A 23141-nucleotide genomic window follows, 5' to 3' on the forward strand; every position below is an offset into this window, starting at 1 on the left:
AATAATACAAATAGTTTAACCATAATAACTTTGAAAACCTGTAACTGCTTCATAACTTTGCAGTTATAGAACCTTATAGAACCCTTAGAACCTCTGTCAGCCAATCAGAAACAAGCTTTTAATGGGCGCCATTATGAATTAATTTCATAATTCTAAACAGGCTGAGACTGTTGAGGTGATCTGTGTACTGCAGTATCTCATTATGACCACTAGATGACAGTGTTTCACCTGAAGATTGAATCTGGTGACATCATGCACACAGATGCTCCTCTGGAAAACAGTTAGTGTAGGGAACTCCCTTGAGTGTGAAGATGCTGGAGTTCCACACAAACACTTTCCAAAGGCATGCTGACTTCCTGTGTGCTCAAGTCATCATCCAGCTGCTCCAGAGTCTTTCCAAGTGGAGTTTCCCTGTGTTACACTTTCAAGTGAAATCACCTTAGTGATGGATACTATTTATTTTTAGGCCTTTTGAGCAGATGATGACTCAAAACAGAGTAACTTGATGAATCATTGTCATTGTTTTCAATTTTTCCATTGACATTTCATATCCTGTTTTTTCCACACACAGATGACAACATTATCAAAGTGCTTACACAGATCTGCAAAAACAAAGCAAAAATGCTGTATTTTGCTGTTTTATGCCAGGCCAGTAGTTAGCTATGTCACTTTGTAAAGAAACATTATGCACCAAAAGAAACCCATAATATACATGCGTTTTTGTGGTTTAAACAGACACAAAAGCTTTCAAAAGTTTGCCTTCAGGCCCCCAAAATGGTATTGTTGTGTCAATAAATGGACAAAAAAGCATTAAAAGCATTTCATTTTCTGAGGGAACTATATACACAACAACTAATGAACTAATGAGGGACAGGTAATAACTCAATTAATAACCATGACAACCAAAGACAAGCGGGAACATGTGAACAAAGGAGACAGGAAACAAAGAGAAACAAACTAAAAGTCCTTGAAAATGAAACCAAAAACACTGGCATAATGTGATGGGAGGAAAGGGGGTTATTTCTCAATTTACTGTCCTACTTTTACTGTGCTTTCTAACTATAAAGGTTGCAAAAGCCAAGGCATTTTCTTGATCATTCATTCATTCTTCATCATCGTCAGCTCTGATGTCAAACAGAGCCATTATTGGGTTAGGGTGAATTCTTCATGTGTTTAAAATCTAAGAAACTGACAAACTAAATTTTCTCTGTTTAGAACATGACCGTAACACATGGGTTAGATCTGCCTTGGATGCATTACAGCGATCGCATGTTTCGTCTGTAAACACTTTAGCCAAGTTGGTTTTACAGTAGAGAACTTTCATCTGAATCCCATTCACTCGGACTTCAGCTTTATCTCAGGTGACTTTAGAAACGGTCTTGGATGAAGTGACAAAAGGTTTAAACCTGAAAATACTGAGAGAGAAAAATCTGTTTTTTGAAGATTGAATTGAACAAGATCACTTTAATTAGCAAAAATATTACCAATAAAAGTCACTTCATGTAACTATAGGCCCAAATGCTGCCATTGTTTGACAGTTGAATCTAGTTTGGCAGCCGAGAAAAGATGAGCATTGCATATGGGAGCTTCCAAGGGAAAAGCTTTGACTAGAAAAAAAAGGACTTCGTATCGTAAGACTCTGAAACAAATACAATAATCTGGGTGTAACACAATTGATTTTACCAGCTAAAGACAATTATACAACACTCAATTATCCAACCATTGGAAGTAAGATTCAAGTTGAAGTATGGGATTGCAATTTGCTTTAAACAGAGCGAGTAATATTAATTCCTAAGTAATTAAATCCTGATTTTGATATACAAAAGGACAAGTCTGTATCCAAAATCTGAACGTCAATGGTTTACGGAAGCAAATGCTTTTAGTGAAGTTTAGTTTATAACGTGGAGAGTACCCGTAGTCTTTTAATATTTTCACAACTTCACAGACGTATGATAGATTTATGATAAGGAAACTTTATACTCGACACCCATTCTTTTAAAACCACCAATAAACGATCTGAGTGACGATAGTGGCTCTATAGCCAAAATAAACCGCTACGGGTTCAGGCTTTCTGTCAACAGCTTATTTGTAACACTGACTGCCTTTGGTTGATGATAAAGCAAGCGAGTCCAGGAAGTGAATTTTGAGCCGAATCCAAATTTGTGTAATGCAAATAAATAATTCCATTCGAATCTATCAAATGCTTTCTCGGTGTGTTGAGAAATAATCTCTTCAGGACGGATGTCTGATGCAGAAGAATGCACAACATTGAGAAGTTTTTAAATAATAATGGAGTGACGTCCGTTAATGAAGCCCGTCTGATCTTGTGAAATATCTTTAATAATAACTTTAGATAATATTTTAACATCCACATTTAAAGGGAAAGTTCACCCAAAAAATGAACATTCTGTCATCATTTACTCACCCATCCAGACCTGTATGAGCGTGCAAATCCCTGTGTGGATTTGTTTGAATCCTTTAATCTCTTAAAGTTGTAAAGGATTATCCAGATTTCTCTTTTGATCATTTGATCGTGTTTAACTGTGGGAAAGTTTACATTAGCCTAGAATGTTAACATAATAGAATCATCATGCGTAAATTAATAATATTTTTAGAAAAATAGACTTAATTTCTTGGGGACCTATTGGAATTTTCTTTAGATATTTTCCTAATCTTCGGAATAAGCTGAGATGCCTATTTACTTTTTAACTGTTGGGCAAGAAGACGATCTACCTTTTTGCCGTGTTCGTAAAACCTAGCTCATGCAAAAACTAAATCACACTAAGTTTTTTCTATCAATAATGAATCAAATATTGTTGGCTTAGATTTTCTCTATATAACTCTGGTGTTGGAGCCATAGCATATTGGTGATCAATATTCTGTATAGATTCAATAAGTTAACTATTTGTTTATTGAAAAGATGACCTGATACACTAATGTACCGCCCTTGGGGATCTGAAATCGTTCCAGATGCAGTAAATAGTGTTCGTTTGTGAATTATTTTCGCTACGCCTCCACACATATGGTTAAAACTGGAGTGGTAGACCTGGCCCACCCAAGGCTTCCTAAGTCTGTTATGATTTTCAGTACGTGTTTCCTGTAGAAAGACTATTTATGTACTTATTCACAGCTCCTTTTTAATCTCTGTCTGTATTTTTATCTCCTCACACAATACATTCTAGATCTGTCCGTTGAATAAAGACAAACCGCAGCTCACCACCATATCTCGACTACCAATGATCCAAGTCCATATCCTTTTGAGTTTTTTATTTTCCCTCAAAGCTCCCGACATAATGTAACGCGAAAAGCATAAAATATAAAATCTGGCATACAAATAAGTGTATAAGCGGACCACAAGCACTATTAACAGACACAATACCGCATTAACAAAACTATAAATGCAAACCATCATTTTTGGGCCAATCAACGGTAAAGTTATTAATCATCAATACTATTGAATAGCCTGTTAAATGTGCAGTTAGCGATTTAAATGTGCAGTTAGCGATATCTGAGACACGCTGTTGATATTTAAAATCACCAAAACAAACACGCCCCTGTATTTTGATAGCACCCCCCCCCCCCCCAAAAATTCACAAACATGCTATGCAACACAGGCTCCTCCCCCTTAATGAGTGGACACGCCCCTTAATGCTGTTTGGCTACGAGTGTGTTTTGGTGCTCGATCAGATCCACTTTCAACAGCGTTTCTCAGAAATTGCTTACTGCACCTTTAATGAGCACAGATAAGTAAAGTGTGTTATATAATATAGCAGACCTGTCACTTAAAGCATTTTAAACCTGCTATCAATTGCAGGATCAATGATATACTTAATGAATTATGAAAATAGGGCATTGCAATTGTCAACACAGAGGAAAGCATATAAACCACCCTAAAACTAAAAGTGCACTTAAAAAAAAAACTGTGCACTGCAATGTGAAATATCTCAGGCCTGCCTAGTAGGTAACATGACTCTTCTGTAATTCTCAAGATTGCTGCAATAATATCAAGAGTTATTCACGTGTAGCAATCCGTTGAGCTTCATCAGGTGTATTACAAAGCAATGTTTCATCCTCAGCGAACTGGTAGTCGTACAGCTGGAATTGTACATCCTGTTTGATGGTTTTTAAAGCGCTATCGACGGAGATGTCAGGATAGATCCATAAAGAGTCCTTGTATTTTTCCTCATGTTGTCCGGCCGATTCTATAGCGCTTTTTCCTTCTCCTGGAATTTATGAAAACTCACATCGAGTGGGCGTGGAGGAGGACCTTCCTATGGTCCTCTTTGGGCACGAAGATTTATTCCAATTTGGGAGATTTTTCAAAAAAGACTGGCGTTTCTCACCGTTCTCTAGACTGTATAAGATCCTGAGATTCGCTGTCCGTCACCGGATTTAGAAGTCACCATCTCAATCCAGTCTTGTCTTTCAGAGTTGTATTTCGGCCGCAGCCAGTGCAGTGAAGTTATCGCCCGTGAGTGTGTGTCTGTGCCACACAAGAGACACTGGAAACTTTCCCATTAAGAGACACCTTGACTCTTTGATCAAAGCTGAGATGTTTTCTTTTATCGGAGCGTGTTGCTTTGTTCGCTCCTGGCTCATTGAGAGGTATTATTATCTGACGGGCTTCTTAAGACTTCCCAGCACTATACTGGTTCTCATTGTGGGCTGGGCATTTACTGCCGATTCGTTCTTACTCATTTGTTCTTGCTATTTGATTTGTTCTTGCTATTAAAACACTAGATTTAGATGACTTAAACAGCTCTATCAAAGCGTGTATTATCAGAAACAGTCTGCTCTGCCGACACGCATCTTAACCTCACGTTGCCAAAAGAAAAAACGCTGCACCAACAACCTAGAGGAAAAACATATTAGTTCAACGACATGAAAACGTAAGTCAGAAGCATATTAGACATATGAATGAAATACTTGCTAAAAGTGTCCCAAAAAATAGGTTACAGATTTACTGTAAATTAAGGTAAAGGCATTTTCTAAGTTTAAAGCTACTTTTCATTTAGTTAGATTTTTTGGGTAACACTTTATTTTACAGTGTCCTTGTTACATATGTTACATGTACTTACAATAGTATTAACAGTAAATGATGCATAATTACACACAACTAACCCTCAACCAAATCCTAATCCTATAGTAAGTACATGTAGTTGCTTAATATTACTCAGTACTTAAATATATAATTACACTGTAACAATGACACCTTAAAATAAAGTGTAACCGATTTTTGTTGTAACTATGTAAGGGTTTTATTGGCCTGTGAGAGATATGAGGTTTTCTGTTTCCATCCCTCCACCTTTTTTTCTCTCTTTGATTTGTAGAAGTCCCTTCTTGAGGAGACAGTAAGGCGTGAGTGTGAAGAAAGGGAAGAACTGACAGCAGCGCTGACTCTGGCCAAAGAGCAGCTTCAGGAACTCAGACGCTCCACCCTTCAGACACACACCCGACTCTCCAGATCCACAGTTATGAGTTCAGACCTCCCCGTCCCCAGAGTCAATCCCAGCCCTTCCCATCCTCAGATATGCAACCACAACACGTCATCCAAACCGCCTGCTCCTGAGAGTCATTCTGCTAGCGTGGGAAGAACTACGGCGTCCTGGCATGGATCGTCCCGGCTAACACCCATCCTGCCCAAAATCAGCAAACAGAGAGTCGCTTCAGTGAACGACCTGTGCAAAAGCTTCGGCAGGGTGAGGAGCGGACAGGACAAACCCTGATTCTCCCTAAAGACCCCTAGATTGTGTGCTCAGTAACCTTCTAGGTGTCACGTCTGTTCATGTTTTGATGTCTTTTATTTTATATATTGCCTAGTGTCATGTGACTCTAGTGTCCCGAGACTACAGTAGTTTCGACATGGCGTGAACGCAGCATTTAGTCCTCATGTTTCCATTGTGCCTGTTGGTGAGTTCTGTTCAAGTCATGTTCAGTTACATTTACATATTTATGTACTTAATATAAATACCCTGCAATTGAACTTTTGGTATACTAAACTGATGTACTTAAAGTCTGTCTAAATTGGAACAACTAACTTTGTACTTAATGCACGTTAGTTATCCTGAAGTAGTTCAACTAAAGATATACTTTCAGTATCTTGCATTGAAAGACTGATAGTATACAGAGATCATACTATCTTTACTAATAGTGATATTAAAACACATTTTAGGCTTAATATTAAGAAATGTGCATTGTGCAGTAAAGAAGTACTCCAAAACCAGTTTTCCAAACACACAGTGTCATGAGGACAACACTGCAATTCACTGAAGCGTCGTCGTCTTTCTTTGCACACGCCTTTGGGTGGCCATTATGTTCATATTTCACATTTTGAGAAAGTAATTATCTGGTCTTGGATCAAGGTATTTTAGGCAGGTCTGCTCTGTTAGATTTCCTTTGTGGGAGACTGTGAGCTTTGTATCTTTGCAGATTGTACACATATACAAACATATTCATTACACACTAAAGGAAAAGAAAAACATTATCCAGCAGATGGAGGCAGAGGTGTTGTTAAACAATACCTTTACCATGTCCATCCATCCATCCATCCATCCATCCATCCATCCATCCATCCATCCATCGCTTGTCTTATGTAGTACACATTTTGACACATTCAAATGGATGTTTAGGTTTGCATGTGTATGTTTGTGAGAGAGATCAATAGTTTGCTGCATTCATAACGGCACACACTGATGCCCCTCAGCCAAGAACATACACCCAGATTCTCACACATATTTGAGCCGCCCACAGATGTGCTCACTCCCCAAATGTCAGGCACCAGCCGTAACACCACCCTTTCATGGGCTAATTTCCCACACAAACATTTCCATGAAATGAAGTCTCATAAACGCCTGCCCACATCAACCCACACGGATCTATCTGGCACACGGATACACACGCTCTCCTATTCCTCTCCCTTGTGGGATTCTTGCTTCTTTTATCTCTAACTAACTATGATCTTTCCCTTCGGTCTATCTCTCTGATAATGAATTTGCGGCATTGGCTGGTGTGTGGCATTGAGAAATCACTGTCTAAATCAAACAATAGTGGCACAAGTTGAAAGATTTGTACTTCCCTTAACTTTCTATTCATCAAAGCAGCACAACTGTTTGATGATAATAAAAGAAATAAGGTCATTACTGGCTGATAAGAAATGCCACAATTTATAAAGTCGTTGAAGCAGATAGGAGGGAGAAACAGCTCATTTGTGTCGTTCCCAAGTATAAGAGGATTTCCTTGCCATTAATGCTTGCATAACATTAAAAATAATGGCTGCGATGTACATAAACATATACCAACATCCATTGCCATGATTTTTGGCAAAAAAATAATAAAAAATAATAATGTTTTAGTCACATAACATCGGTTAATGGAAATGGCATCATCTCAATCGTTTTATTTACATTTAGAAAATATCGCTAAAGTTTTGTGCAAATCTGTAACGGAAACCAGGATATTTAATCGCATTTGGCTTGCTTAGTTGGGGACACATAATGTTCAACAATATCATTGCTCGGACTGTATGAGAACTGAAGCTGGACAATGACTTTTTGTTTGTTTGTTTTTTTGCAGAACTTCTTTATAGATGAAATGAACTAATTTAATAATTGATGATCTTTATTGATGACACTTCAGACCGCGTATGCCTGAATGTGCCTGAGAGTCATTCTGCTAGCGTGGGAAGAAGTACGGCGTCCTGGCATGGATCACTAGAGCATGACTCTAGTGTCCCGAGACTACAGTAGTTTCGACATGGCGTGAACGCAGCTTCCCTTTCGAGAACGGTCACTTCGTATTGCGTAGCTAAACAGTGGGGAAACTCCTTTTCCTCGATAATACCAGAGAATGTCTAATAAGGCGAGAAGTTCCACTCTCAGTACACTTCCGGCTTCTGAACTGGTTGCAGTTCCACTCTGGCTCCACATGAGGGCGCTCACAGGACGAGTGCAGAATGAATGGAGGTCTATGGCGCTATACCCCTCAAAATCCACTTTTCTCAGGATATAATTTTTTGTATAGTAATTTGAATGTTGTATTCGAAAGGAGATGCAAAGAAATTACACATCGCTGGGTGTTAGATTTTTTAGAGTCACTTATTTGCTTTAAAAAGTCTTTTAAAGTGTCAATGACGTCATACACATCGTACGACCAGAGATACTGCTTTACGGCAATCCTTCAGTCACTTTGGTGCTTTCGCGCTCTGCACTTTCTTTTCTCGACATCGACAACACAGCTGACACAGGTAAACACACAACACAGCTGACACAGGTAAACACACAACACAGCTGACACAGGTAAATACACAACACAGCTGACACAGGTAAACACACAACACAGCTGACACAGGTAAACACACAACACAGCTGACACAGGCAAACACACAACACAGCTGACACAGGTAAATACACAACACAGCTGACAGGTCAATACACAACACAGCTGACACAGGTAAATACACAACACAGCTGACACAGGTAAACACACAACACAGCTGACACAGGTAAACACACAACACAGCTGACACAGGGAAATACACAACACAGCTGACACAGGTAAACACACAACACAGCTGACACAGGTAAACACACAACACAGCTGACACAGGTAAACACACAACACAGCTGACACAGGTAAATACACAACACAGCTGACACAGGTAAACACACAACACAGCTGACACAGGCAAACACACAACCCAGCTGACACAGGTAAATACACAACACAGCTGACACAGGCAAACACACAACACAGCTGACACAGGTAAACACACAACACAGCTGACACAGGCAAACACACAACACAGCTGACACAGGTAAATACACAACACAGCTGACACAGGTAAACACACAACATGGCCGACACAGGTAAATACACAACACAGCTGACACAGGCAAACACACAACATGGCCGACACAGGTAAACACACAACACAGCTGACACAGGTAAACACACAACACAGCTGACACAGGTAAACACACAACACAGCTGACACAGGTAAACACACAACACAGCTGACACAGGTAAACACACAACACAGCTGACACAGGCAAACACACAACACAGCTGACACAGGTAAACACACAACACAGCTGACACAGGCAAACACACAACACAGCTGACACAGGTAAACACACAACACAGCTGACACAGGTAAACACACAACACAGCTGACACAGGTAAACACACAACACAGCTGACACAGGTAAACACACAACACAGCTGACACAGGTAAACACACAACACAGCTGACACAGGTAAACACACAACACAGCTGACACAGGTAAACACACAACACAGCTGACACAGGTAAACACACAACACAGCTGACACAGGTAAACACACAACACAGCTGACACAGGTAAACACACAACACAGCTGACACAGGTAAACACACAACACAGCTGACACAGGTAAACACACAACACAGCTGACACAGGTAAATACACGTGCTAGAAGAGTTTTTGTTTTGTTTGTTTCTGGTCCCGCTTCGGATGCCACGATGCCATCAAACGGTATCTCTGGTCGTAATCAGTCCTTCACTGACCAATCAGCGCTCATTAGCAGAATGCTAGCGTGTTATGGGCAACAACAACTCAACCTGTAAGAAATCGAAGATTTATCTCTTTCAGCGACACACTTCACGTCTCTGACTCCTCTGCAAGCCTTCTCCGTAGAAACAAGCCGTTTTACAGCAGACTACGCCTTCAACACCCGAAGTCGTTTTTCTCCAGTCGCCGTTCTCCTGTGGCCATCTGGCGATCGACGCATATCCCGCCCTATGTTGTGCACGTCACACAGAAGCGCGTTTTCTCTGAAAATGTTCTCTCTCATGTGCTTCCCTGAAAGATCAGTCACCAGCCGGAACACCACCCTTTCATGGACTAATTTCCCAAACAAACATTCCCATGAAATGAAGTCTCATAAACACTTGCCCACATCCACCCACACAGATCTACCTGGCACACGGATACACACACTCTCCTATGCCTCTCCCTGGAGGGATTCTTGCTTCTTTTATCTCTAACTAACTTTGATCTCTTTGTACCAATGTCTTTCTCTTCGGTCTGTCTATCTCTCTATCTATCTCTCTGATAATGAATTTGCGGCATTAGCTGGTGTGTGGCATTGAGAAATCACTGTCTAAATCAAACAGTAGTGGGTGGCACAAGTTGAAAGATTTGTACGTCCCTTAACTTTCTATTCATCAAAGCAGCACAACTGTTTGATGATAATAAAAGAAATGTCAACATATATACAGCCCGAAAGAATGGAGGTGAGCGAGGACATGCCGGCCACGTCCCCGCGTGCCTCGTTCTCCCCATCTCAGTCTCACTCGCCGGTCCTGTTCACTCAGGCAGACCTGCGCCCCTCGAGCGGCGGGTCTCGTCTCCCTCGGCGGATCGGCTTATTTACATCCTGCGCTCGTGGCTAGCTCTGCTTCGGGCGGCAAACCACCTCTCGCGCTCCCCCCGGAGCACCCTCGAAAAAAACAATGAAACTTCTCGCCCCTTCCCAGTTGTCACTCGGACCCTGCCCCAGGCGAAAGCCTTTACAGTCTGTTCAACACTCAGTATGTGCACTATCCTGGCCTTAGTTATAGTTTACTTTGTCAATACTGACACCTTGTGGTCACTTTAAGTAGTACGTCACCTTTAATAATATATCAGCCATTTTGGATTTTAGAGCTCATGGTACAGAGTATAGAGGTGCATCCACGTCCATCCTTCTTGTTTTGCTCTTGAAACGGCACAATCTGTAAGTTTAAAAGACTAATCTAAGCGGTAACATATGATTACATGTATTCTGATATATATACATATGTTTGAGGACGATTTGCATGTGACATGTTAAATGTAGCCTGAAGCACATAATTGTAATGCTTGATTGTTCTTCTTAGTGATTTATGTGCATCTTAAATAATGTTTTGATTTATGTGAACTGAATGTAACATTTAAGAGATATTTTATTAAATATCATTGTTCATTTGTGTTACAGTTTCACAAATTGGGCTTCAGTAAAGAAAGTTTGACCCTGACAACTGTTTACGACTCTTACTAAGCCTTTGTTTAGCTCGCTGCAAAAGCAAATATAAGCTGAAGGCAGAAGAGTGAAAAGATTGACTTCACATTGAGAGCTTAACACTGGACTACATGCGCTCTATCTACAATCTAGAACCAGAATGTCGCACTCATCGAAATGCAGCCAAGCTTCCAAGCTGGAAACCAGGTCAGAGGCTAGATCTTCAGCCAGCAACACTTCATCCACACGTCGCTCTCATAAATCTAACGCAAGCCAAGCTGCAGCTGAAGCACGCGCAAAGGCAGAGGCCGCACGCACAAGAGCTGAGTTTGCAAAGCGACAGATAGATATGGAGATCGAAAAGGCTAGGATTGAAGCAACGCTGAATGCTCTGAAAGAGGAGGGTGAAGCTGAAGCTGCTCTCGCAGCAGCAAGGGTGTTGGAATCTGCCGCAATTTGTTCAAATGACGAAATTGAAAGAGGTAGTTCTTTGGCCGCTGAACGCACAGAAGAATTCATTAGAACACACTTTTCTCAGAACCAGAGTATGAAGAAAGAAAAAGACATTCCTGGAATCAGCCAGTCTACTCCTAACGCTGTAAATGCAATAAGCAGACATGACCAATTGGGGTATCAGCATACAAGACAGCCAAATAGCTTTCCCTCTCATGTGAGAAACCCCTGCTCACCAAGCGAACCAGTACCTCGATCCAGAGAGGTGTCTGATCTTGCAGTGTTTCTTGCACGCCGTGATCTTCTCACTTGTAGTTTCAAAGTATTTGACAATAAGCCAGAGAATTACATACCCTGGAAAACAGCGTTTATGAAGCCCATTAATGGTCTAAATCTAAAAGACAATGAAGAGATTGATTTGCTTACCAAGTGGCTCGAAGGTGAGTCCCTACGACATGCTCTGAGAATAAGAGCTGCCCATGCACATGATCCTGAAGCTGGTCTCAGACATTTATGGCAACGTTTGGACAAAAAATATGGTTCTCCAGAGGTAATTGAAGCATCTTTATTCAAACGTTTAGAGAGTTTCGCTAAGATTTCTCACAAAGACTTCAATCAGTTGCAAGCACTCGCAGATCTGCTCCTGGAAGTGCAAGCAATGAAAGAGGAAGGCAATCTACCTGGTCTTGGATTCCTTGACACATCAAAGGGAATAAACTCTATCGTCGAAAAACTGCCTCACAGTCTTCAGGAAGCATGGATAGTTAAGGGAACAAAATACAAGAAAGAATATCTACTTCATTATCCACCTTTTTCATACTTTGTCGAGTTTGTCAATGAAAATGCTGAAATGAGAACAGATCCCAGCTTCTCTTTTCAATCTTCTAATACATGTAATACATCGCCTTTTAAATTTGAAACAGTCCAAATGAAGCAGTCAAGATTCAGACCTTCTATCTTTGCCAGCAAAACAGAGGTCGCATCGAACTTGTCTGTAAGTTCCAACACCAGTTCAGTTGACCTGACAAGACAATGTCCCCTCCATAAAAGGAACCATTCACTATTGAAGTGCAGAGGTTTCAGAATGAAGTCTTTAGCTGAAAGGAAGAGGTTTCTTAAGGAGAACTCTATCTGCTACAAGTGCTGTGTTTCTTCAGACCACAGGGCCAAAGACTGCAGGGTGACTATCCATTGTTCAGAATGCAATAGCCATGACCATGTCTCTGTTCTTCATGATGGTCCAGCTCCATGGCTCGAAAAGGGACCCGCCACACCAACAGAGGCTCAAGGTGGGGAGCAAGACGAATCAACCTCCACAGTGACCACATCTGTCTGTACAGAAATATGTGGAACAGGGTTACAAGGAAAGTCATGCTCAAAAATTTGTTTAGTCAATGTTTACCCTGATGGTTGTTCTGAGGAAAAGAAGCGTATGTATGTAATGTTGGATGATCAGAGTAACCTCTCTTTAGCGAGGTCAGCCTTCTTTCGCACGTTCAATGTTCAAGGTGAAGTCTTCCCTTACACAATGAGAACATGCTCAGGCACAGTTGATACTAGTGGGAGGAGAGCAAATGACTTTGTGGTTGAATCCTTGGATGGGAAAGTATCAATGATGCTTCCAACACTCATAGAGTGTAATTCGATCCCTGATAACAGACTGGAGATTCCCACTCCTGAAGCCGCTGCTTACCACCCTCATCTTCAAGCCATTGCCTCTCAGATACCTCCACTGGATCCTGCAGCTGACATTCTCATTCTCATAGGGAGAGATCTTATCCGTGCGCACAAGGTCCGCAGACAGCGCAATGGTCCTCACAATGCTCCATATGCCCAACTCCTCGACCTGGGATGGGTGATTGTAGGAGATGTGTGCCTTGGTGGAGCTCACAAACCCACAGTGAGCACTTTCAAAACTAGTGTGCTTAAGAACGGCAGGCCCAGCTTTCTCACACCTTGCAAAAACAGCATCTGTTCTAAAGAAAGGTTCACAAGTGAAGAGCACAGACTCATAAGGAGCACAAAACGATCTCATGACATTGGGAAGCATATCTTCAAACAAACCAAAGAAGACAACATGATTGCACTATCTGGAGAAGATGAGGCTTTCCTGGATATTATGGACAACGAATTCACCAAAGACAAAGCAAATAGTTGGGTGGCTCCACTCCCGTTTCGCTGTCCCAGAGAGCGTTTGCCCAATAATAGAGACCAGGCTGTCAGTCGTCTATTATCACTTCGTCGTTCTCTGAAAAAGAAGACGGACATGAAAGACCATTACGTGGATTTCTTGGAGACAATGTTAAAAAAAGGACATGCTGAGATTGCTCCCCCTCTTGAAGACAACAAGGAATGTTGGTACCTCCCAAGTTTTGGCATTTATCACCCACAAAAGCCAGGGAAGATCAGGATAGTGTTTGATTCAAGTGCTCAATACAACAACATATCCTTAAATCAAGTTCTCCTTAAAGGCCCAGACCTGAACAACAGCCTGATAGGTGTGATCATCCGCTTCAGATCTGATTCCTATGCTGTGATGGCAGACATTGAGCAGATGTTTCACAGTTTTCTGGTCAAAGAGGAACATCGAGATTACCTGCGCTTCTTGTGGTTTAAGGATCACGACCTTGATGGAGATATCGTGGAGTACCGCATGAGAGTCCACGTTTTTGGCAATTGCCCCTCCCCATCAGTAGCTGTATACGGGCTCAAGAGAACAGCCGTAGAGGGAGAGTCGGAGTTTGGAAGTGATGCAAGGCTCTTCATTGAGCGCCATTTCTATGTGGACGATGGGCTAAAATCATTCAGTTCCGAAGCTGAAGCTATTGATGTACTGCACAAAGCTCAACAGATGCTAGCACGATCCAACCTCCGCCTACACAAAATCTCATCCAACAGCCCCATCATCATGAGATCCTTCCCGAATGAGGATCTGGCAACTACGCTGCAGGGCCTCGATCTTGGTGTAAACTCACTATCCATCCAACGAAGCTTAGGATTGTGTTGGAACTTGTCAATAGATGCATTTGTATTTCAAGTATCCATCAGTGACAAACCTTACACTAAGCGAGGAGTGCTTTCTACCATCAACAGTCTATATGATCCTCTAGGATTTGTAGTACCAGTAAGCATTGAGGGTCGCTCCATCCTGAGAGACATCTCTGGAGATGCAGATGATTGGGATGTTATTCTGCCCAAAGAGAAACAAGAGAAATGGCAAAAATGGAAAGATTCCCTCAAACATCTGCAAGGACTAAAAATCTCAAGAATGTATACCTCCATCTCATTGTCTAGTGCACACAAGAAAGAGATCATTGTGTTTTGTGATGCTTCCACTAAAGCTGTCGGTACAGTAGCTTACCTGAAAGTTACTAACACAGATGGTCTCAGTGAAGTTGGTTTCCTCTTCGGTAGGGCAAAGCTTGCTCCAAAGCCGGATGTCACTGTCCCTCGACTTGAGTTATGTGCGGCTGTACTAGCAGTGGAAGTAGCAGAGATGCTTCAAGAACAGATGGATACAACACTGGATGATGTGAGATTCTACACTGACTCTAAAGTAGTGCTAGGATACATCTTCAATGAGACCAGGCGTTTTCACGTCTATGTTCATAATCGAGTACAGCGCATTAGACACTCTACGGGACCGCATCAGTGGAACTTTGTGCCCACTCATCTTAATCCAGCCGATGCTGCAAGCAGAGGACTCCCCTCAGAGCAACTGACTTCATCATATTGGCTAACAGGGCCTCCATTCCTCCTACACACAAGACAAGACCAACTTGATAAAAGGTCTTACACCCTCGTCAGTCCTGAAACAGATGCAGAGCTTCGTCCAGAGTGTGTTACTTGTGTGACTAGCCTGTCACAAAGAAACCTTGGGAGTGAAAGGTTCCAACGATTCTCTAGTTGGAGCTCCCTGCTAAAGGCCATAGCACGATTGCAACACATAGCCAAGTGTGTCAAGCCTGGATCAGGAGACATCTGTTGCGGATGGCACATTTGCAACAAGCATAAGGAGGAAGAGCAGCTGAAGAAGGCTAAAGCTACAATCATTCAAACTGTTCAGAGAGAAGTCTACAGAGATGACTTTAAACGCCTAGAACAAGGTCAGCCTGTCCAAAAGTCAAGTCCTCTCAGCAAACTCTGTCCATTCATTGATCCAGAAGGGTTTCTCAGAGTAGGAGGTCGGCTGGGGAGAGCTCAACTACCATCTGAAGAACTGTATCCAGCTCTCATACCTGGTAAACATCATGTTACTCAGCTTTTGATTCGACACTTTCATGAGAAGGTATGTCACCAAGGCCGACATCTCACGGAAGGTGCCATCAGGGCAGGTGGTTACTGGATTGTTGGAGGTAAGAGATCGGTCAGCAGCTCCATCTACAACTGTGTTACCTGTCGCAAATTGAGAGGCAAACAAGAGGAGCAGATAATGGCAGATTTACCAGCTGATAGATTACACATAGACCCGCCATTCACATTTGTAGGGCTGGATGTTTTCGGTCCATGGCCAGTCGCGGTCAGGAAAACACGAGGATGTCCGGCAGAAGCTAAAAGATGGGCGGTCATATTTACTTGCATGACTACACGGGCGATTCACCTAGAAGTGATCGAGTCTATGAGTGCCTCAAGCTTTATCAACTCCCTGCGGCGTTTCTTTGCAATCAGAGGCCCTGCTAAGATCTTGAGGTCTGATTGTGGAACCAACTTTGTGAGAGCCTGCAAAGAGCTACAAATTGACAAGCAAGGTTGCCACAACACAAACATCCAAGCTTACCTATCTGATAACCAATGCTGCTGGCAGTTCAATCCTCCTCATGCTTCACATATGGCTGGGTCCTGGGAGCGCATGATTGGAGTTAGCCGACGTATCCTTGATGCAATGCTCCTTCAGCACAGCCCTGCAAGACTTACACATGAAGTTTTAATAACGTTCATGGCAGAAGTGAGTGCAATTGTGAATGCTCGTCCCTTAACCACAGTCTCTACTGATCCAGAACTACCTATGATACTAACACCAGCAATGCTCCTCACGCAGAAAGTTGGAGCCCCACCAGTGCCACCTGGCCAATTTGAAAACCACGATCTATGCAGAGCTCAGTGGCGTCGCGTTCAGTATTTAGCCAATGTCTTCTGGGGAAGATGGAAGAATGAATATTTGAGTGGACTTCAAGGACGTCGCAAGTGGCGCACGGCTAAGCCAAACCTACAAAATGGAGACGTTGTGCTTCTGAAAGATGCCCAGGAGAAAAGAAATGACTGGCCAGTTGGGATCATAACTAAAACTTACCCAAGTGAGGATGGCAAAGTCAGAAAGATTGAAGTAAAAATCATAAAGAAAGGTGAACAAAGATTTTTCGTGAGACCAGTCAATGAGGTTGTTCTTCTGGTTTCAAAGGACACAAATTAAGGTGGCTTAACGATCTGGATGTTGACGCCTTTGTTACTGTTCCTCAAGTCTGATGTGACATCTGTTGATGTCAGGCGGGGAGTATCCTGGCCTTAGTTATAGTTTACTTTGTCAATACTGACACCTTGTGGTCACTTTAAGTAGTACGTCACCTTTAATAATATATCAGCCATTTTGGATTTTAGAGCTCATGGTACAGAGTATAGAGGTGCATCCACGTCCATCCTTCTTGTTTTGCTCTTGAAACGGCACAATCTGTAAGTTTAAAAGACTAATCTAAGCGGTAACATATGATTACATGTATTCTGATATATATACATATGTTTGAGGACGATTTGCATGTGACATGTTAAATGTAGCCTGAAGCACATAATTGTAATGCTTGATTGTTCTTCTTAGTGATTTATGTGCATCTTAAATAATGTTTTGATTTATGTGAACTGAATGTAACATTTAAGAGATATTTTATTAAATATCATTGTTCATTTGTGTTACAGTTTCACAAATTGGGCTTCAGTAAAGAAAGTTTGACCCTGACAACTGTTTACGACTCTTACTAAGCCTTTGTTTAGCTCGCTGCAAAAGCAAATATAAGCTGAAGGCAGAAGATGCACAAATCACAATATAAGGGTATCGGGCCCCCCTGTGTTAGACGGCCCGTCCCCGAACGTGTCAAACCCTAGTCACACAAGCCTCGTACGTTTATGAAGTGCATGGACGCGGCGCTTTCTCAGGGAGTGAGCGTGCTAAATTATTTCGACGACTGGCTGGTCCTGGCACAGTCGAGAACTGAACTTTTGACACACAGAGCTTTGATTCTCAGCCATTTGGAATGCCTGGGTCTCAAAATCAACTTCTCCAAGAGCAAACTGAACCCCAGCCAGAGTATGATCTTTCTAGGCACAGTTATCGACTCTACAACTATGAGAGCGCGGCTTACACAAGAGCGCTCTCTATACAGCAGCTGGCAGCCTCCTTCAAGGCAGGCGAGCGCACACCCTTTAAAAGTTTCAGAAACTTCTCGGTCTCATGGCAGCCACATCGTCAGTACTCCGTATGGGATTACTGCGCATGCGGCCACTGCAGCACTGGCTCAAACGCCGTGTGCCAGCCCATGCATGGCAGTCAGGCAGCCTGCGCATCATGGTGAATCACGGTTGTTCACGGTTGTTTTCTCTGAGGGCAGAAAATATCCCTGGCATTCGGAATCTAGGTGCGGATATGCTTTCACGGGGCAACACTCCTCTAGGCGAGAGTGTGGAGTGTGTTCGGCGAGGCATAAGTCGACCTTTTCACCTCGGAAACCAACACTCACTGCGCAGTGTTCTTCTCAAAGAACAGGGACGCGTTGGCCCATCACTGGCCCAGCCGCCCCCTTTATGCGTTTCCCCCCGCTTCAATGATCCCCCAGGTCATCAAACGGGTCAGTTAGAGCGGATGCCCAGCCCTCCTAGTGGCCCCCCTCTGGAAATCCAGGCAGTGGTTTCCAGAGCTGGTTCAGATGACAGACAAAGTCCCCTGGCCTGTCCCGCTGAGGAAAGATCTCCTCACGCAGGCGAACAGGACGATATGGCATCCGCGACCCGACTTATGGGTCCTCCATGTGTGGCCTCTCAACGGGTACCCAGGGACCTCTCTGAGAAGGTCCTGAACACAATCACTGAGGCTAGGTGAGGCTTTCCCCACTGCGTATAGCTGCGCAATACTCGTTCCCTTAGTCTCAGGGAACCGAGGTTACGATAGTAACCGAGTATGGTTTAGCCCTCATGTTTCCATTGTGCCTGTTGGTGACTAGGGCTGGGTATCGATTCAGATGTTCCAATTCGATTCGATTTCGATTTTCGATTTTGATTCTTAATTCGATTTTTGATTTCGATTTGACTCAATGAATATAGATTTAATTTAAATCCTATATTTATAAAAAAAGAACAGTGAACATACATTTACAAGTGGTTAATTAATAAAAATAAATTAAGAACTCTTAAACTCCTTTTATTTTAGGTACACTTGGGTACATTAAAACAGAACTCTATACTGTATTTCAAATGCATTCAATGAATAGACAGGATTTTGATGCAAGATGAAAAATTTATGCTGAAAATTGGACGAGTCAGAGCAGTCGCATGCCTTGATCAAACAGGATCAGGTTATTTTATGTTTAAGATAAAACACATCAAATCTCACAGCATTAGCTGTAACATGGAGACTGCAAGCCTGTGAACAGTGGAGGAAAACTAATACTGGCTTTTGGGTGATAGATAAATAAATATGGAAAAAATCAACCACATTTTAAAAAAACGATTAATCAAAAAATTGATTAGAGCCCAGCCAAGTCAAGTAATCTTCATTTATATATCGCTTTTAACAATATAGATTGTTCCAAAGGATCTTTACATTGATAATAGGAAATTAAAGTAAAGTGTTTTGGCTTTATAGCAGCTCTACAATAAAGTTATTGTCCAGCTAAAGTTAGTTTGAGTGATTCACTTCCACAACGATCATTAGCTATTAACTTAGGGGCCGCTTACACGACACCGTTTTAACTGAAACTCTTAAGTTCTTTCTGCGCAAACTTCAAAAATGCGAACCAGTGAGAACGCTGATGGCGTGCACATGTGTATTACGAGTTCAGTCTATAGGTATGTGCGTTTGAACACATGTGCGCAGGCGTGTAGTACTTCCCTACAAATCAACCCTCAAAATATTACTCAGGGCTCCAGACTAACTTTTTTTATTAGGAGCGCTGTAGCCCCTGACTTAAAATTTTAGGAGTGCAAGCAGAACATTTAGGGGCACACCTTCACATTTTCCCCCTAAATAACTATTACAGACAAATGCTTTGATACAGAAATTATGGTGCAGTTTTATTTTAAGATCACAGGGCTCCAGACTAACATCTGAGGGCAGCGGCACTAAGTTCTACAGAAAGTGTTTGGTAGCACTGTGGGATGACAAAGCACTGAGCTTAATTTGAGGTGTATAGATAAAGTTAACGTTAATTATTATCATTCATAATGTCTTAATATTAATTCAAAAGCAAAATGAGTGACAAAATAGATATTAGGGAGTGAAAATAGCCAATAAGCGCCCTTACCATGTTTACCATTACTTTGTTTACAATGGTAATTTAGTCTTTTTTTTGTGTGAGTGTGAGTTTTCCTACTTCTTGAAACCTTCAGTTTTATAAATAGAGACAATCTTTAAAGGATGAACAAAAATGTTTTGGTCAACACATTAAAAATAACATTTAAATATGATATAGTTTTGAAGTGCTGGAAAAAGATGTGTAGGCTACTTTTATAACCACAGTATACCATAGTTATAGTTATGCCTGGTTCAGTGTTGCTAATAAACTGGATGGAATTTAAGTTCTGTTGCTTTTATGGTCCAGGCGCTGGTCCTTCATCAGATCTGGATACGGCCTGGATCCGGCGGACTGCGGTAAACCTCGGGATAAACAGAGAGACTAATATTAGCGTAGACGCCGTTCTTCTTATGATGTAACGAGTACATCAGGATTTATGGGAAGTGTTCCCGGTTCCGGCTTGCCTAATCTATGCAGCCTAACATTGAATTATAGAAGTCTATAATGTGTTATGTGAATGCTAGATCAAAGAGATGTGTTTTTAGTCTAGCTTTGAACTGACAGAGTGTGTCTGCTTCCCAGACAATGGTAGGAAGACTGTTCCAAAGTTTTGGTGCTAAATAGGAAAAGGATCTACCGCCAGCAGTCGACTTTGATATTCTAGGTATTATCAACTGGCCGGAATTTTGAGATCGCAATAGATGTGAAGGACAGCCCTATTGGTGAGTTCTGTTCAAGTCGTGCTCAAGTTTTGTTTAGTCTGTTCAAATCAAATTCTGTTTATATTTGGGTTCTCATCTCAACTCGCCGTTAATTTCCGTTAGGCTACGCTAGGCCAGATGTGCCCGATTAGAGTGGTCCAGATTCTGACTGGCAGTCTCTCAGACCAGTGTTTCTCACAGAGAGACAGTCATGTGGGAAAGCTGTTGACTGTTCTGACCTCTGTAAAAACCACAGTGAAAATACCAAAATGTATTTGAAATGCATTTATTTTATGTTAAGTATACTACAAATACATTTACATATGTGTACTTAATATAAATACCCTGCCATTGAACTTTTGGTATACTAAACTGATGCACTTTTTTGATGTACTAATTTTGTGCTTAATGCACTTAGTTATCTGGAAGTAGTGCTGAAGTTCAACTGAAGTTGAACAACTTTTTCTGTTAAGGCATTCTGGGTGTGTATGGCTATGTCAGTCTCATTTTTGGACAAGCATGATGTTTATTCCAACCTGACTGCCATAAGTTCAAGTTCACATGCTGTCTTCCAGATAAACTCTTGAACTTTGAACCAGAGACTTTTATTCTTACCTTCTAAAAAAGGTTTTAAAACAAAAGTGTGCTATTATACTTAATTACTAAATATACTAATATACGTAATGAATTAAATACTAACAATTTACTTGATTCTAAAATGAATTTGAAGTAAACTTGTTTTTTTGTAATGGTCGGCTCAGCTACGTGACCTGCGATCCTCCACCACACTTCCTGTTACTGTGAACTCTTTACCTCTTTCTTAAGTGAGTGGAAGAAAGTCTTTAAATAAGTGCCAACCGCAGTCACTGGGGAAGCATCTGTGTGGTAATAATGTCAGTCTCAAAACACAGAAGGCAGGAAGCTGAGAATAATACATTTTTGTTTGATTTCATCATGTTTATGGAGGCGAACAGATTCTTACTGTATCTAGACACTGTGCATATTGAACTTGTTCTGACAGGTTTTTTGTTTAGTCTTTTGGACAGTAAGGCAGCAGGAAATGCTCATCTTCATAAATGTCAGAAGGCAGTGTAAAAAAGAGAGAGCACTTTCATTTGTACGTGGATGGATCTGTGCTGATAATCAAAAAATAGATAAAATATGCCTCAGAGTTAATAAAAAAGGCAATCATGACTTTCATTTCTTGTAATTGCAATGTTATACCAAACAATGTGGCTTTATATCTCTCAATTGCATCTCTCATATTGATGGCTTTATATCACACAATGTGGCTCTTTCTCAAATTGCAACTTTATATCTTACAATTGCATCTTTGTTTCAAAACTGTGACTGTAAATCTCATATTTGGGACTTAGGCTACCTCATAAATGTGACTATATCTCACAAATTTGGCTTTGTTTCGTAATTATGACTTTAAATCTCACAATGGCAACATTGTTTCTTCACAGTGTTCTTTTTTATCTTTGTCTCACAATTGCCTGGTGTATTTTTACCAGGTGGAAACGAGCATCTATCATTAGTGCTGACACTTGAATAAGTCACATCGATTAGAAAGTCCAGGACGTTTCCCTGCTTTTGGCCCGAGACGCTGGAATAGGATTCAGCTTCCCTGCGACCCTACATACGACAAGCGGTTTGAAGAACAGATGGATGGATGGATGGATGGACGTGGTAAAGGTATTGTTTGATAACACCTCTGTCTCCATCTGTTGGTCTAGTGGAATCATTACAGTTTCTCTTAACAAACCTCTCAGGATATTAATACGGCATTCAGAATTTGACTTAATCAGCCTTTTACATTTTAATTGGCAATGTAGATGTGGCAAAGTGAATTTGTTCCTTCTTACTGATTTTCACAAGATTTACTTAGTCATAAACATTAGACTTTGTGCATATCGATATTGCTGATGATATACAGTAAAAGTTCAAATTAAAAGAGCACCGGTCTAGATCGTGATCATCAGATTATACAGCTTGATTGATTTAAACTTCTAGTGGGACTAGTTTAAATCAATCAAGTTGATTAAGCTTATAGCCAGTCTGGTTATTTCTAATAAATCCAACCATGAGTTTTTCTGGCAGTCAGTAACTGAGACTACTTCTCTTACTAAAAAGCTAAAAATTAGATTTTCTGTAAAAACTGTATGTCTTAGATATGAACTGTTCTTTACTCATGCAGTTCATTAGTCATCTTGAATTGGTCGGGCCAAGATAGTAGTCTTCCTGTAGCTCAAACAGTAGAGCGTTGGTGCTTGTAATACCAAGGTTATGGGTTCGATTCCCAGGGAAAGCAAGAACTGATAAGAATGTAAATGTGTTCCTTGAAATGCTGTGTAAGTCGCTTTGGATAAAAGTGCCTGCCAAATGCATGAATGAATATAAATAGTAACAATGTTTCCGTCATGTCATTTCTCCTTCATTGGTTGGCTGCATGGATGATAAAGTAACGTGA

The 23141-nt window shown here is 41.3% G+C and overlaps 1 protein-coding gene across 2 annotated transcripts in view; it reads left to right on the forward strand.

Moving 5' to 3' along the window:
• lekr1 (Leucine-, glutamate- and lysine-rich protein 1) overlaps window positions 1–6048 on the forward strand; it is a 96135-nt gene extending 90087 nt beyond the window's left edge. For both annotated transcript variants that reach the window (XM_079873901.1, XM_079873902.1), the window contains one exon: window positions 5331–6048. In XM_079873901.1, the coding sequence (XP_079730027.1) occupies window positions 5331–5726 (396 nt within the window). In that variant the 3' untranslated portion in view covers window positions 5727–6048. The remainder of the gene's footprint in view (window positions 1–5330) is intronic.
• Window positions 6049–23141: the final 17093 nt, after the last annotated feature.

This window comes from Squalius cephalus (genome assembly GCF_949319135.1).
Source record: "Squalius cephalus genome assembly, chromosome: 6".
NCBI lineage: Eukaryota > Metazoa > Chordata > Actinopteri > Cypriniformes > Leuciscidae > Squalius > Squalius cephalus.